The 16,878-nt window shown below is 42.8% G+C and overlaps 1 protein-coding gene across 1 annotated transcript in view; it reads left to right on the top strand.

The window, feature by feature from the left end:
* Positions 1 to 16,878, top strand: part of SLC6A5 (solute carrier family 6 member 5) — a 281,258-nt gene that overhangs the window by 172,195 nt on the left and 92,185 nt on the right. Inside the window, exon 9 of the mRNA XM_086959506.1 lies at positions 10,511 to 10,614. Coding sequence (XP_086815632.1) covers positions 10,511 to 10,614 — 104 coding nt within the window. The remainder of the gene's footprint in view (positions 1 to 10,510; positions 10,615 to 16,878) is intronic.

Here is a 16,878-nt window from a genome sequence, read left to right as displayed (position 1 = left end):
AAGCATTATGGAAAAAGAAAGCCAGACAGTCACAGAAAGATGCCATTGAATTATGGCGTAAAGAATCGCATAGACGCACAGAAAAAGCACTCAGAAAAGAAGAGAAAAGTAGAGCGGATTCAGACAAGGCCCGAGAAAATGTATTAGTTGAGGAAGGCATTCGAGTAAAAACAGAACAAGTAGATAGACAACGAAACACCCTTATGAATGGTATGTATCCTCTTCTGACCGAGGGTTTACCTAAAGCCACTCCAGAAGTACCAAAAGATCTGCCACCTCCATTGCTCCCGACTAAATTACATCATAAGACCGCAAAGGACATTTTCCTTTCATCCTACTTAGATGATGTAGCTCCCGCATATACAGTTTCACGTGTCCAGGTGCCACCCGCTGATGGCACTCCACCCCGAAACAATCCGCCCCCACTTCCACAGCAACAACCTCCTCCTGCCGATCAACACCTTCCGCCCGTTCTACCACTTCTTCCTGCACCTACTCTCCCCCCAACGAATCCTTTTAGATCCGACACTTCAGGAGGTGCGGCAGGAGGTGCGACAGGTTTTCAGACCCCACCACAAACACACCGATGGACTTATAGGGATTTAGCGCAGCAACGTACACCTCAATTAGCCGATTATGACCTATATAAAGAACGTCTCGCAGACTGTAGATATGATCCAGTACCCGGTAAAAAGAATGACGACAGAATGATGCTCGCATCAATACGATTACGACGAGTTACAAACTTTTTATTGACACTACCCGGAATGGTTGATCATCTAGACAGAATATATCATTTTGTTCAAACAGGGGAAGGCCCTGAAAGTATTGGCGAGGCTATGGCTTACCAAAAAGTTGACACTCAAGCCAAGATATTACGGTTTTTTATAAACTGCCTAATAAGAGAACAAGATAGGCCGGGTGCAGACCCGGAAAAAATGATAGCACTTAATAGATGGGGTCAGAATATAGCAGACGGGAACCATGATAAACAGAGTTGTATAGAAAATATGTACCGAAGGATCAGAAATGCAGTAATAAAAATACATGAAAGAAGACGGCCAGAACCAGAAATAGATTCAGACAAAGTTGAATCCTCAGGGGAGGAGGAAACACCAGAAACGGAAACAGGACAAATACAATTACCAGATAGAGAAATGATAGCTTATGTAGGTAAAGGAAGATCCTTTAATAATTCAATGCGTCCAGTACGTCCAGAAAGTAAAATAATTTTTCAGGCAGCCATGTCTAATCCGAGAACTCCTGAACACTTATTCCAGGCCACTGACAATAGACTTCGAGAACGAATGGGGTACCATGTACTCGATTCTATGGACGAACAAGAATTAGCCAGATCAGCAGTACAATGGGCTGACAGTTCTGAAAAATATAGTGATGATGCGCTAGCACACACGTTTTTGAATATGTCACCAAGCGAACAGCGTTTAGCTGGTATGTATATGATACAACATCTACTCATATTGTATAGAAGCCAACATTCCGATCCAGGTCCCCTGCCTTATATATTAGTAGAACTACTCATGAATAAATAGAGAGGTCTAGGTACCGATCTTATTAAAGTAATTCTAGACTATCGGCACAGATATAGTGCCTTCCTGTGTCCACAGCCTGATTCAGCACACACTATGGAAAGAAAAATGTATTACATAGACAGACAAAATCCCTTACGAGAAGTGCACCCAGTTAGGAATGATGATAATACCTTTAGACGCGTGTTCGTGTACACGCCCATAACTAAAATAGAATTATTGGAAATGAAAAAATTAGTGCCCAGCCATGATAAAGATCCAGCAGGTTTTCATCGTGAAATAAAAGACATGTTACTCATGGGTGATTATACTTATCCAGACATTATGAAAATATTGAAAGTATTATTGCCTGCCGGTATCTACGAGAAACTCAAAGAAAAAGAGTGGGAGGTGGGAGACACAAAGATTGATTGGGCTGCATTAGAAAATGAAGAAAATACCCGAGTCGCAGGCCTAGGACTTGGGGACAAAGTTAAAGCATTGCCAGGATTGTTAGTACAAGTACTGCCACGTTTATTAGCTACGAAAAAGGAAGACTGGGGTGCAATCTCAGCCTGCAAACAGAAACCTGATGAAGACACTAGTGATTTTTATTCCCGATTTGAAAAATGTTTTGGTATTAACAGCGGCCTGAAAGCAAGTTGCGAATCGTACCCACATCTTTTTGTCACAAAATTGGTCGAGAATTCCCTGCCCCAGGTTAAGAACAGAGTACTGAAAGTCGAGAGCACTTGGCAAGCTAATACACCTTCACAAATGTTACAAATGTTACAGTACCACCAGAATAGAATTAGAGAGGAACAAGAACACGAACAAAGACGTATGAAAGACACGAAAATGAAAATGTTAGTTGCCCAGTCAGTTCCAGCTGACGGTCATAAAAAGGGTGCAACACCGCCAGGTAATTCGACAGCTCCTGTTAAAGGGACATGTAACTATTGCAAACAGCCAGGTCATTATATAAACGACTGTGCAGTTATGAAACATAATATCTCCACGGGTAAGACCAAGGAGAGACCGCGTCCACCGAGACAAGATCAGGCCCAACAACAAGTACCCCAGAATATACAGAACATAGCACCTATGCCAGCTTCACAGACCGTAGCAGTACCACAGCCACAGCCTATCACCGCAACACAAAACACGACACAACAGATGTACCAGTATGCCCAAAATGACTACCCCGATTATCAGCGATACACATGAAACAGCCTAGAGAGGGAGGTTGGCTTGCCTCTTATTGAGGTTCCTGTAGATCAAGAGGGTCCTTATGTACACAGTCAAGTATTAGGGAAAGACAGAAAGTTTTTAATAGATACAGGGGCAAGCAGGACGACCATCAGTCACGACGAGGTTCCAGGGGCACCCCTCTCAGGCTCACAGAATGTTTCCCTTGGATTTTCAGGAAAGCCTATTATTAACGAAGTATCGCAACCTCTTCCTCTTGCAGTTGGTCCTTTGACACGGACCACAGATTTATTGCTTACAAAATCATGCCCAGAAAACTTGTTAGGTATAAAAACACTGAACGCTCTAGGAGCTATAATATGCTGTTCTCCGGAAGGAGTACGATTATTCTTGCGAGATTTTAAAGGTCACTATGTATTAAGAGACATGGATCACCGGTTGCAGAATGTCCCTGCACATCTATGGGCGCAAGGCCCCACTGATGTAGGTTGTATGCACATTACACCATATCGAGTCACACTCAAAACAGGAGTGGTATTTCCACGAATTCGACAATACAAGTTACCTCCAGATGCTGTAGTGGCTTTACTGCAAATCATTGACGAGCTCATTGCACAAGGAGTGGTCGTGGAAACCGACTCCAATGTATGTAATTCACCTATCATTCCAATTCTTAAACGCACTGATCCAAATGCACCACCAGTTTATCGATTAGTTATTGATCTGCGCGAACTGAATAAATGCATTGTACCACAATATCCCGTGGTTCCAGATATCTCTTCATTATTGACAGCTATTGATCCAGAAGCAACGTTCTTTACTGTAATTGACCTCAAGAACGCCTTCTTTAGCGTCCCAATCGATCCGGAAAGCCAATACTTGTTCGGATTCTGTTTAAATGGACGAAGTTTCAAATTTGCACGCGCACCTCAAGGATTCACAGAAAGCCCCAGCATCTATAGCCAAGCACTGAAAAGACAACTTGACAGTATCCACATGCCTGTTAACACCGCCCTGCTTCAGTATGTCGATGATCTGCTGATCACCGCCTGAAGCGAACCCGAATGTGAAAAAGCATCACTGACGGTTTTACATTTCCTGGCCGACAAGGGGCACAAGGTGTCCCCTTCGAAGCTACAATTCTGTGTTCAGCAAGTTGTTTACCTTGGGCACTTGCTGTCCAAAGGGGGGAGACAGCTCACACCTGATCGCATCCAGTTAATTGTAAATATGTCACGACCCAAGACACAAAAGGAGGTACGGGCCTTTATAGGCCTCACTTCTTACTGCAGACAATGGATTCCACAATATGCATTTCTAGCAAAGCCACTCATTCAGTTGACAACCCAGGAGGCAGCGTCTTCGACTGTCCTCCCTTGGACTCAGGAACATACACAAGCTTTTGAAGACTTAAAGAAAGCCTTATGTCAAGCACCTGTTTTAGCAACACCATGTTACAATAAGCCTTTTACACTTTTTGTCACTGAACGCGAAGGTACTGCCTTGTCAGTACTCACACAGGAACAAGCAGGTTCACACAAACCGTGTGCTTACTTTTCTAGCACATTAGATCCAGTAGCCCAGGCTCTGCCTGCGTGCTTGAAATCAGTTGCAGCGACAGCTCTAGCAATCAGACAAAGTGATTCCATAGTATTAGGACATCAGTTGACAGTGCAAGTTCCACATTCCGTGGAAGTTCTTTTAAACCGTACACAGACCCAGCACTTGACTATAGCACGACTGACAGGTTATGAATTAACATTGTTTCAACCACACATAGAGATCAGACGCTGTAGTACATTAAATCCCGCCACACTTTTGCCATTAAGTGGAACAGACCCATTGGCACATGATTGTATTGAAGTCATTACTATTACGACGAAACCCAGACAAGACTAGACAGACATTCCATTACCAGATCCAGACCTGACACTTTATGTGGATGGTTCATGTATGAGAACAGGTACAGGTGAATTAGTGGCCGCTTACGCAGGCACGACAGATACTGAAGTCGTTGAAACAAATTGTATCGACACCTTGTCAGCTCAAGCAGCAGAGCTCATCGCTCTGACACAAGCCTGTATTCAAGCCAAAAACAAGAAAGTCAACATATACACAGATTCACGTTATGCATTCGGAGTCGTTCACGACTTCGGAGTCCTTTGGCTAGAGAGAGGTTACTTAACTTCTCACGGTGCCAACATCCAACACGGTCCCCTCATTCAAGCTCTGTTAGATGCAATACATCTGCCTACTGCGATATCTATCATGAAGTGTAAGGCACATACAAAAGTCACCGACACCATCTCCCAGGGTAACGACCTGGCAGACCGAACAGCTAAGCAAACTGCCCAGAATCGAACTCATGTGACAAAGACAATAGTTCCGACACCGACACACTGCATGACAGTTAGGGATCCCGCACATGATGTAATTGACATACAGACACATGCTACACCAGAAGAAATCAAGAAATGGACTGAACTAGGAGGGATCCAAACAGATCAGGGATGGATGACGAAGGGAAAATCGACATGGTTTCTCCCCGACTCTATGGTTCAAGTCATTATTAACACGATACATAGTCCTGCACATCTAGGAGAGAAAGCTATGCTAGACAGTATTCAACACATCTGGTTCAACAAACACTTACGAGCAGCAGCTAAACAGAAAGTGCGTACTTGCATGATTTGTTGTCAGTTCAATCCAGGCAAAAGCATCCCTGTAGAGCAAGGTGGATTCCAACCTCCCGATCATCCTTTTGAAGTCCTCCAGATGGATTATATCCAGATGGAACGTTGTCGAGGATTCAAATATGTCCTCGTAGTTGTATGTGCACTTTCCCGATGGACAGAAGCATATCCAGTCCCAGATTACACTGCTCCGACCACTGCCAAGCAGCTGGTTCGTGAATTCTTCCCACGGTACGGCTTGCCCCGTATCGTATACTCAGATAACGGCCAGCCATTCTCATCTGAGCTGGTGAAACAAGTTACACTCCTGTTAGGTTATCAGTGGAAATTCCACTGTGTCCGGCATCCCGAGGCAGCAGGTCTCGTGGAGCGTCATAATCAGACTCTGAAAATCCGACTTGCTAAAATCTGCAGAGAGAAAGGCGTTGACTGGATAGTAGCTTTGCCAGTTGTGCTCTTCTACATGAGAATGATAGCACATTCTCGATCAGGGCTATCCCCGTATGAGGTGGTCTTCGGTAGGCCACCAAATATGTGGGGGACGCCTATACCTCGTAAAATAACGGATGTTGATTGTAATATGCTGACAGATTACCTTGCCTCCTTGATGTCTGCACTACAATCTTGTCGTTCACAGGTAGCTGCAGCCTTTCCCGACAACACCGACGTGAAGCCCCATGAAGTGGTTCCTGGAAATTATGTATTCATAAGAAATTTCGACCGACGGAGCCCGCTGGAGCCTCGCTGGCAAACGCCGAAATTAGTACTTCTGACGACGAGGACGGCTGTCAAGGTTGAGGGCCGTAAAGGGTGGCTGCACTCGAGCCACATAAAGAAATTTTATGGACTTTCTTCTGATCTGAACTCTCAGCCCTGCCCTCCTCCACAGACTGACTCAAAACTCCCCCTGGTTGAGAAAACAGCTTCGCAAGAATATAAGCTAAAATTAAGGTCTAGCAAGTCAGACAGTTTAATTGTTTAAGTCCTCCCCTAGGTGAATCGGTTAAATTAGTTTCTGACATGTATCCCCTAGACCGAAATAGAGAGAGAGATAGACAGAAACAGCTCAAGACAGATGAATATTGTAAATCACTTCGTAGTCACTGTATAGTGACACTATTGATTATGTTTTTTCTAAGTTTATTGATCATTGGTGCAAGTATTCTACTGCACATTTATTACCCTATTTTCAAGCGTGCACATCCTGCTTTCAACGTCACTGCCGAACATTCTTTTAGTGAATTACCCCCGCATGAGTTGTCCTACAGACTTGCGCTGCGCAACAACACCTTCATTAGTATGTTACATCACTCTCATCAGACCAGCAACGCTACAAATTGTTGGATATGTGGCCGACTCCCTCCCTACCAGAAATACAAGGGAGTTCTGCCTCTATTCCCGTATCCGTTCACACATAATGGTTCCTGCGGCGCATGGTTTAGTTTGATTAATTCTTTAGATTCAAATACAGTAGTTTACAAGGGCAACTGGTTATGGGGAAACCTGAATACAGTTCTGCATAAAGTATGTTTCCCTGACAAGGAGGGACTCCCCAAAAGGACAGGGACTGACCTAGAAAATGAAGTATATGGATTAGGTAACTTTACACTTAACCTCATGATTCTGAATGTTGAATCCGAATCCGAGCCAGTCTTGCCCGCTATGACAGTATTACCAGTCAAGGGTGAATTATGTGTTAGAAAGAATGGTTCAGTACACCTGGGTCATAGTAAATGTACTACTGTGATCGAATTCAGTGATAAGGGCAAGTCTGCGTTTAAAGCTTCACGACATTCCTACTTCATTTGTGGTCATACCGCATATATACGTTTACCTCTAGATTGGGATGGTACCTGTTACATTGCATTCCTTTTGCCACCTGTTTTCCTAGCTCCTCCTGATTATCATAGGAATACCCATCTAGTACACAATAGACCCCAGAGAGATCTCCCGATTGTCGACTATGCTGAAACGGCATGGGAGCAATACACAGACTTCAATAAAGGTTTCTTTCCCTACTTAGGTGCTGTCTTTAATAGTAAACTGATACGCAAGTTAACTAGAACCCTCGAAGCAGTAGTGAATGAGACTACTTCCGCCCTAGGTAACTTAACAGAGGAGCAGTCTGCGATGCGGATTGTTGTTCTTCAAAATCGTCTCATCCTTGACGTCATCCTGGCCGATAGGGGCAGAGCCTGTAGAGTCATCGGCTCGAGTTGCTGTGTTTTCATTCCAGAAAACGCGCCATCAGTATATAGAGCCATTACTCGTCTTCATAAAATTGCAAGTCAGATACACCAGAATCCCAGCACCTGGACTTGGTCCGGTTGGTTCTGGACAACGTTGTCAGCCTGGGGATGGAAGATCCTATCCTTCCTAGGTATAGCCCTTCTCATAGTATTCAGTTGTTGCCTATGTCTACAATGTGGGCCGGCGATTTGCGGCTTGTGCGCCACATCATGTATTCCCCATTCAAATTCTCATTCTAAACGTCATAAGAAGAAAGAAGAGCAAATGATACTACGTGAGCAGATTGACAGACTTATGAGTATCGATATATCATGAAGGGTCCTTAGGGAACAAGGAGGGAATGAGGAAATATAAAATTTTATGGTCAGAAATGTTCCCTAACGTGTACCCCTTCGTCTCCATGTACGAGCTTAAAGTGCATGTAACTTCCCTCCTGTATCAGCTATGAAGACGTAAATACATTTGCGTCCAATGTTAACATGTCCTCTTTCAGATCCACCATGAATGGGTCAGATATTCCGTTCCTAAGTGTGCCTTGCCAACGTCTTTTCACGGTGCACATTTCACGTTTTCCCTGGCTCAGGCGATTTAGGCCCTGATTCCTGTCATCGAGTTCTTTCCTGCTCTCTGCCTCTGAATGCTCCAGCTTGGATGAGCATCTGTATCCATGACCTTTGTCTTACTCCCTGTGCGGCCAACGGTGCCTGGCTCAGCCTGTTGCCTGCCAAAACGGTATTTTGCTTTCGAGTTATCTGCTTCGCTCCTCGAAAATACATTCCTGTCTAGTAGTTTAGGAAAACATCCTTCCAGCTACAGAGCAAAGGGCCCGGCCTCACTGTCTCCATGCAAGTAATTCATAGCTCCTGTTACCATGGTAGGCCCATGCCCCCTCGCATCTAATGCAGACACGTAGACGCATATGCACGCATTAGCAGTCAGTATAGAATAGCCTTTTGCCCGAGAGACCTTTTCCATTCAGATAATACAGTTCCCTAAACACAAGATATTAGATACGATTTGGGATTAGGTTGTTCTGACACCCCAGACTTCTGTCTCCTCATGTAGGGCTAAATGTCAAGTCCCCTTCACCCTCCAGTTACACGTCAATCACACGTCATGCTGCCTGCACGCGCATCTCTGCCATATATTTCTGCTGACACTGCAGGATTCTCTTGTGGATCCACCCACCTGTGACATCACATAATGACGTTTCTAGTACCTGCCCTCATGCACGCCTATTGTAACGCCTTTTTTCATTACGTATGTGTATTCTTATCTCTCCTCTCAGCTGTTACGCCTTCTGCATCTGTCAAATATTGTAATGCATTGACTATATATATGTTAACTTGTCAATAAAGTATTGTCTATCCTTTCCCGAGCCTTAGTGGCGACGGAAATCGATTTGCCATGGTTCGAACCATATAACCAATTCCTTTTTAAGGAATAAAACCCCTTTTAAAACCTCAAATACCACGGACTCTGTCTCTCCTTTTTTGACTGAGTTATTCTTATTGAACTTTACCGCATAAATTAAGTATAGGTAATTGAAATTTACCACACACCGCATGGTGCCTGCCGCTTTGTGCATGCAAATGCGAAGCATGCAGTTTTGACATTGCGGCGGGTGCTGCTTTAAGCAGCACCCGCCGCAATGTTAAACATACAGGATGTGACCGCCAGGGTGGCAGTCACATCCTAATTTGCCCGGAGGGACCGCCGCTGCCCCTGCGGACGGTCCCTCCTCCTCTGGGGTGGCGTACGGACGCAGGTCCGTCCGCCATCCTAAGAGGGACCTAAGTTAGCTGTTCCTGTGCTCAAGTGGTATGAATATATTTTTTAGTAAATAACTTCTAATTTAGCGCAAAGGCATATTTACACACTCTTTGGTAATTTAAAGCAAAATTACCAAAATTACTCCAATTTTACCCAGACCTAAGTAGAACCAACAGAATGTTCAGACTGTTTATCTGCTGTAGTGATTTCATTGAAGAGGTCAGGAGAACTGAGACAATGTGTAGAACTTAATTGGCTACATGATTCCATTTGGACTGACAACTTCCTACTACCGAATTATAAGAACTAATGGAGGCTGTGGGTGGATCTACAGTGTTTTCTATAATTGACCTTACAAGTGATTAGCACCAGGTAGAATTGGATGAGGAATCGAAGCATTTTACTTCTTTCAACCTGTTTTCCTTGGTGACTTCCTAATTTTTGGCAAAGATATAGAGGAACATGATATGAATTTTAGAAATGTATTGTCTGTTTTACAAGATGATGGTCTCATGCAAATACTGGTAGGATGAATTTTTGTACCTAGGTAATAGAATTTTCATACACGGTGCACACTACATCACATTGCAACCACCATTTTGGGTAACTTCTTTGTTTCAGTACAAAAGATTACAGGAGTGGTTCCCAGGGGCAAGAAACTGTTCTACAATGATTAAACGCTGATCTAATCTATAACAGAGCATCCTAAATTCCATCCATCATTCTTGACACCGTCTAACTGCACAGCCCACACTTTGAAGGGTTTAAAGTGATTGGTAGGCATCATACCATAGCTTTGTTCGTATTAGTAGCAATGCAATTATTCAATAGATTAGTTAACTACAGAGATTTGGGTTTTGTTTACATTCATTATTTTGATTTGTTTGTTTGCTGTTGCTTTTTGCTTTCAATAATGTTTTGCCTTTGGGAAAAAAAATTCTCAGCCTATCCAATGTGTACTTTTTAGAAAGTGAGAAATGCTAGTGAACGTCTCTAAAACAGAAAGTGTTTGTGCCATGTAAGCTCACTTCATTTTCACTTTCATTGTTGTTCTAGGTTTGGAAGGATGCAGCAACACAGATATTTTTCTCCTTATCTGCTGCCTGGGGAGGTCTGATAACTCTCTCATCCTATAACAAGTTTCACAATAACTGCTACAGGTACAGTATCTATATTGGAATTATGAGGTATATTCAGATTTCAATGCCATTTTTTGAACGTAGGGCCTGATCTATCACTGGTCAGTTTGCAAACAGTACTTTGTGCATCCAGCTCAGAATTTTGCAATGTGGCTCATGTGCACAAATAGATCTGTTTTCCCAAGTGGGATTGGATGGGGGGTGTGGGAGTTGTCAGACAGAGCAAGAAAGACTGCCTCTCCTGTGGCCATTACGCCTTCCAGACATGAGGCTCAACGTGTGAGGTGGACTGCTGCTTTGAGTGAGGTGCATGCTTTATAAAGTTTGGCTGAGAAGTTTGGATTCCAATTTGAATCTCAGCTCCAGCCAGCACTAGCACAGATACTCTGCAGGCTAAAGAGGTGTCCGACTGCCTCTCCTGTAGCAAAATTCTATTAAAACAACCCTATTGCTATTAGAAGCAGCAGAGAATGCATCTGCCTCCACCAAAACAATATCTGCAAAAAAGTTTATTCAAATATTAAATGACTTTCCATGCAATTAAGCCCCATGACAAAATAAATAACCTTAATAGAAAAACAGAGATGATTGTGCAGTATGTGTAATAATAATACATGTTGCAAAATGAATTCAGAAAACAAGCTGTTTACTCTCCTCAGTATGAAGGAAAACGCTATACTACTACTTAATGTAGTAAAGAAAAACAATTCTCATTCAATTTCTTGAATATATTACATCAAGAAAGTAATGTTTGCTAATGCTCAAGATTGTTTTGATTGTAAACATTCCTAGTATCAACCCATAGATAAACTAATACACTGGTAGATAAAGCAGTTTGACCAATGCACAGCTGGGCAAGCCAGTGTGGGTACTTTGGTCTCATAGTTCTACATCCAGGAGCGGCCTATGCAGGTGAAAGCGATGGGGCGGTTGGGAGGGGTGGGTTGGATTAGACAAGACGATGAAGGAAAATTAAATAAATATGGGTGGCTCCTGTCTACATCGTCCATTCCTGCCACTGGTCACATATCTCCATGCACCAGCTGCACACACACTTTAAAGTTACTTTGCTCTGCTGCCTACTGGCAAGAGTCAGATGCACATGATTTTCGGTACAGGTACTCTTTTCTGCGAAAACAGTTGTTAGTTGGACACCACTTAGGGCCAGGAATATCAGGACTAAACAATAGGAAAAGTGAGTAGGATCTTTATTGGCCATGAATAATGTTTGTTAGACAAGTCCACTTTCTCCATACGTGGATGCGTGAACAGCGATGCTGATGCACGGAACCAAAAGATACTATTTATATATCCCCTGGCCCATTCAGTCTACCTGCCAGCTGTTTACAAAACAAATGTCTCTTCTCAAGCTTTACATTTGTTAGTCCTAATAATTCTTAGGACTAAAAACCCTGACTTACAAATTGAGACCTTTGGAAATCCATATGGCGATTGACAGGTCAGATAGACCTCTGCCACCATGGTACAAATGGAGCAGGACCAAAACACAAGTCATGCATAAATCATCAACTGCCAGATCCTTAATATTCAGTCCATAATGAGAGGCTCAATGAGTTTTCAAAACCTTTATTTATCTTAAAGGATTAGTATGATTTTACCATCTTTATTCAGATTAGTCCAGTTTACAGAAATATTGAGTAAAAGATTGATTAGTGACATTATAAATTAATACAGAGTGTTCCATAAAGGAAATTGTCACTATCTAAGTTAAGTTAAAGAGCCTAATCTACCCTACTCAGAGAAACTCATGAAGACTTCTTTTTCAGAAAATAGCAAGATTTTAGAGCATCGCTAGAGGTTAAAACTTCCCCCAAAGAGTCGTTCTGGAAACTCAGCTTAGTCCCCCACAGCTGCAGTAGCAGAATATTAGTGATAGAGGAATGATTGTTACAGTCGCATTGGTCCGATGGTGTGGTCAACATCCATTACTTCTCCTCCCGATTCCTATGGTAAACATTAATGCCGGTACATAGTACGGCACTGTTTCGATGCTTTAGAAACATGGAGGAAAGTTCTCATGAATACCTTCTTATCTATGCTAAAAGCTATGTACAATGTCTATTGTGAATACAAAGGCTAGTCAGATGCCCTGAAGCAAATATGTCAATGAACTTAAGCATACATAATATATCTAACCTATTCTTCATTCTAACAGTCTATTTACTAAGAACTCACGGAAAGGTACACTGTTATATTATGTTTCGCTATTCGCACTTGTAGAGCGCAAGGTTACCCTGGGGTGCCCTGGCGCTAAGCACTGGTTGCTGGGAAAAGTGGGTATATGCTACTGGGAGAAGAGCCAGGTCTTCAGACCCCTTCTGAAAGTAAGGAGATCCGGGGCATTTCTAAGATGGGGGGGAAGCTCGTTAATGCCCAGGCGGCACATTTGATAAAACTCCTTTCTCCCCAATTTACTCTTTTCAAAAGGGGTGACTTGAACTAGTTTAGCTCCCGTGGAATGTAGCATTCTTCCTCAGATGTACTATTGGAATTTACGTCTAAGGAAGTTGGGACCTGCTCCATTGATGGCCTTAAAAATGGTACAGAATGCTTTAAAACAAACTCTTTGTTTCACCGGGACCCAGTGGAGTTTCTTCAGCTCCTCTCTTACTGAGTCAGATTTTGAAGTGCCGGACAGCATTCTTGCTGATGCGTTTTGGGCCAGCTGGAGCGGATTGATGTGCTGCTTTTTGGCATTAAGGTATAGGCCATTACAATAGTCCAAGCATGACATTATGAGGGCCATTATCACTGTCTTAAGGCTATTTTCAGACAGGAAGAACTTAATTTTCCTTACAATTCTTAGGACTAAAAAGCAGACTGATATCCCCATACTTATTTGGTCACCCAAGGCGAGCTTGTTGTCAAACAATACCTCAAGGTTTTTTGCTTGCTTTCCTAGCGGGTGAAGGGCAGGCGCAGAGTTCTTCTGGCCACCAGTCGGGTGTACACACACATGGGTTATTTCCAAACTTTAAGACATCTGTCGTGCTGGAGTTCAGTTTAAGACAGTTGGATGACATCCAACATGAGATGGCCTCCATACAGTCTTGGAAACGTGCCGCAGTTTCCTTTCCCCTCCCCTCCCTCAGTGACAGCACTATTTGAGTGTTGTCAGCATAGGAAGTGTTGGAAATTGAATGATCTTATGACTTTAGCCAGGGCTGCCACAACGATATTAAACAGCGTAGGGCTCAATGATGAGCCCTGTGGCACTCCGCATGAAAAAGGGAAAAGGTTTGGACTTGTTGCCATCCAGATCCACTGTTATATAGATAAACTAATATGGTTTGATATGATTAAGCTGAGGAAACATAAGCTTGAATGCTGGTGCAAGGCAAAAAGTCCTAAATAATCGTCTTCTTAGACATGAGTAGGAATCGAAAGAAAAGGCTTGGGCCTAAATAAAGGGGCACATCAAAGAATGATAGCCTAGTACAAAAAAAGTATTCACATTATTTTCATATACATTTAAGCAAGCCCATTTTCCCTGGGTTATTTTTCTATTTGAAAACATTTCTGCAATGGTTTAAACACATGCTACAGTGCAATTCTAATATAATATGTGAGTTGAAATTTGTTTTTACAATGCATTTCTTACACATTTGAGTTCTCTGTTAGTGATACCCCTATTTCTGTGTCAGAACTTCGTCAATTATGTTATTGTCTTCACGACTTCAGCTGAGTGTCTGGTTTATGCATTCATTTTATGACTGTTTTCTTTCTCACATTGTATGGTCATAGTCTTTGGAGAACTCTTCTGCTGAAAAATGTCTGTCTTTTGTATTGTGATTACTCTCTGTCTTTAGACAGAGGAAGAAGAGAGAAACACCTTGGGGAGGAGAAGAGCAGAGATTAGGAATGGGTGTAGTAGAAGGTTAAGAAGATTCTAAATTTAGGATAATATTAGATAGGTATGGAGATTGACAGATATACCTGAAGACAGGTGGATAGGTAGACAGACAGAGAGATAGATGTTATGTTATGTTATGTTAATATATATTTATTAAGCGCTCGTACGCCCAGGGGCGCTATCGAAAAAGGAACACAACACAGATATAAAGTAAAATACAACTCAGCAGTAGGCCTGCATGAACAACCAGGTTTTAAGAGAGTGTCTGAAGCTGAGAAGGTCTCCACTCAATTTCAATTGTAAAGGAAGCGAATTCCAGAAGGTGGCTGCAAGATGGTCAAAGCAGCAGCCACCAAGACGTTTCTTTTTGAAAGATGGAACAATCAATAAAGATTTTTGAGCAGAGCGAAGATTTAATGATGGGTTGTATCTAGAAACAAGGTCTTTTATAAACTTCGGGGCCGTGTTTTGTAAGGTTTTAAAAATAATACATCCAGTTTTAAATGCAATTCGCTGCGCAACAGGTAACCAATGCAATTGTTTCAGACCAGGTCTAATAGATTGCCACTTTGTAAGTCCAAGAATAAGTCTAGCGGCTAGATTCTGGACCAGCTGAAGTCTTTTTTGCACGCCCGCTGGGAGTCCCAAATAGAGACTATTTGAGAAATCCAGTCGAGACAGAACAAGGGCGATGATGACCTGAGTGAGGGTGGCCTGCGTAAGAAAATGAGCTATTTTCCTTATTTTTTTAAGTTGAAAAAAACTGGCCGACACTACAGTACCTACTAGTCTTTTCAAAGAAAGATCCTCACTTAATGTTACACCTAGGCTTTTAACCGAGGACGATCTCATAGGTGGAGCCCCCATGCTAGAAGGCCAGAAGCATGGACTCCAACTTAATTCACTTTGCCCAGGCAAGACCAATTCAGTCTTGCCTGGGTTAAGTTTCAGGTGATTAAGACTCATCCATCCCTGAATATGTGTCATGGTGTTATAAAATTCTACCACGGAGTCCTTGGTGTTCAGAGGAAAGATGAGTTGTAGATCGTCCGCGTAGTTATAGATGGTAACTTTAGCATTCCTTAGGGAGTACAGTAGTGGGCGAAGGTACAAATTAAAAAGTAAAGGTGATAAAGATGAGCCTTGGGGTACTCCACATGTGGTGGAAATAGTGGGAGCTGTAAAAGGGCCCAATCTTACTGATTGCGTGCGGCCCGTGATAAAGGAGCTAATCCAGCCAAGCGGGCCCCCTAAGGCCCGCTTGTTCGACACGGTCGACCAGAATGGAATAGTCAACCGTGTCGAATGCTACCGAAAGATCTAGAAGTACCAGGGCCTGGAGGATGCCTTTATCAGCATTCCGCTTTAAAGTATTTTGTACCGCCAATATTACAGCTTCCGTTGAATGACACGAACGGAAGCCTGCCTGATTGGGTTCAAGATATTCCGTTTGTTCTATGAAATTAGACACGTTTGCATAGACGTAGGCTTCCAGTAATTTAGATGTATAAGGTAGCAATGATGTAGGCCTATAGTTTAACGGATCAAGAGGATCTGCTCCTACTTTCTTGATCAGAGGGATAAGCAAGGCCTTCTTAAGGCAGCTAGCTACTTTACCCTGTGAAAGTGATCCATTTAGCAGAGGGAGCACGCCCACAGGAATGGCTGTCCCCACCTCTCTCAGGATGTGCGGAGGGCAGGTATCATCAGGGGAGCCAGATTTAACCCTTGAGAAAAGGTCAGACAAAATCTTTTCATCAATAGGGGGGAAGGTTTCTAATGTGTGAGGATTATAGTAAGCATCATCCAAAGGAGGGGGAGGTAGGGAATTTAAGATACTCTGTTTTATAGTGCGAATTTTCTAGAAGAAAAAAGCATTCAGTGAGTTACAGAGATCCTGGGTGGGGGTGACCGATGGAGCGGTTCTATCACTACTGCTAAGATCATTCACAATATTGAACAGATCTTTCGTCTTACTTTGAGAGTTCAGTATTTTTTCAGAAAAATAGTCAGTTTTTTGTTTTAGAACAAGTTTTTGGTAATCTTTATGGGCCATGCAATAATTGACTTTATCATGTGTTAACCCCTTTACTGCTAAGGCTATTTTACAGCTTCAATGTAATTTCCATTGAAATCAATGGAAAGTCCATGACGAGTTACCCTTGTCATTAGCGGCGAAGAGGTTAAATACCCAATTCTCGACTTCCTCTCTTTTTGACGCACTTCCAATTTTAGAATCTTCAAATGTGGAGTAAACCACTTATGTGCGTCATTAGGGCGGGAGCGGGGAAAGTTTATGCAAGGAGCGTAGACGTCAGCTGCCTGACGTAACCAATTAGAATAGGCTTCTTCAGTGGCATCGATGTCTTTGGCCATGGGAGGGAGGGACAAAGCCAAGGTGTTCAAAAAGG

This window comes from Lissotriton vulgaris, chromosome 2_2 (assembly GCF_964263255.1).
Source record: "Lissotriton vulgaris chromosome 2_2, aLisVul1.2, whole genome shotgun sequence".
In the NCBI taxonomy this organism is placed as follows: Eukaryota; Metazoa; Chordata; class Amphibia; order Caudata; family Salamandridae; genus Lissotriton; species Lissotriton vulgaris.
The sequence above is the reverse complement of the archived record's forward strand: the minus strand, read 5'-3'. Positions and strand labels throughout refer to the sequence as shown.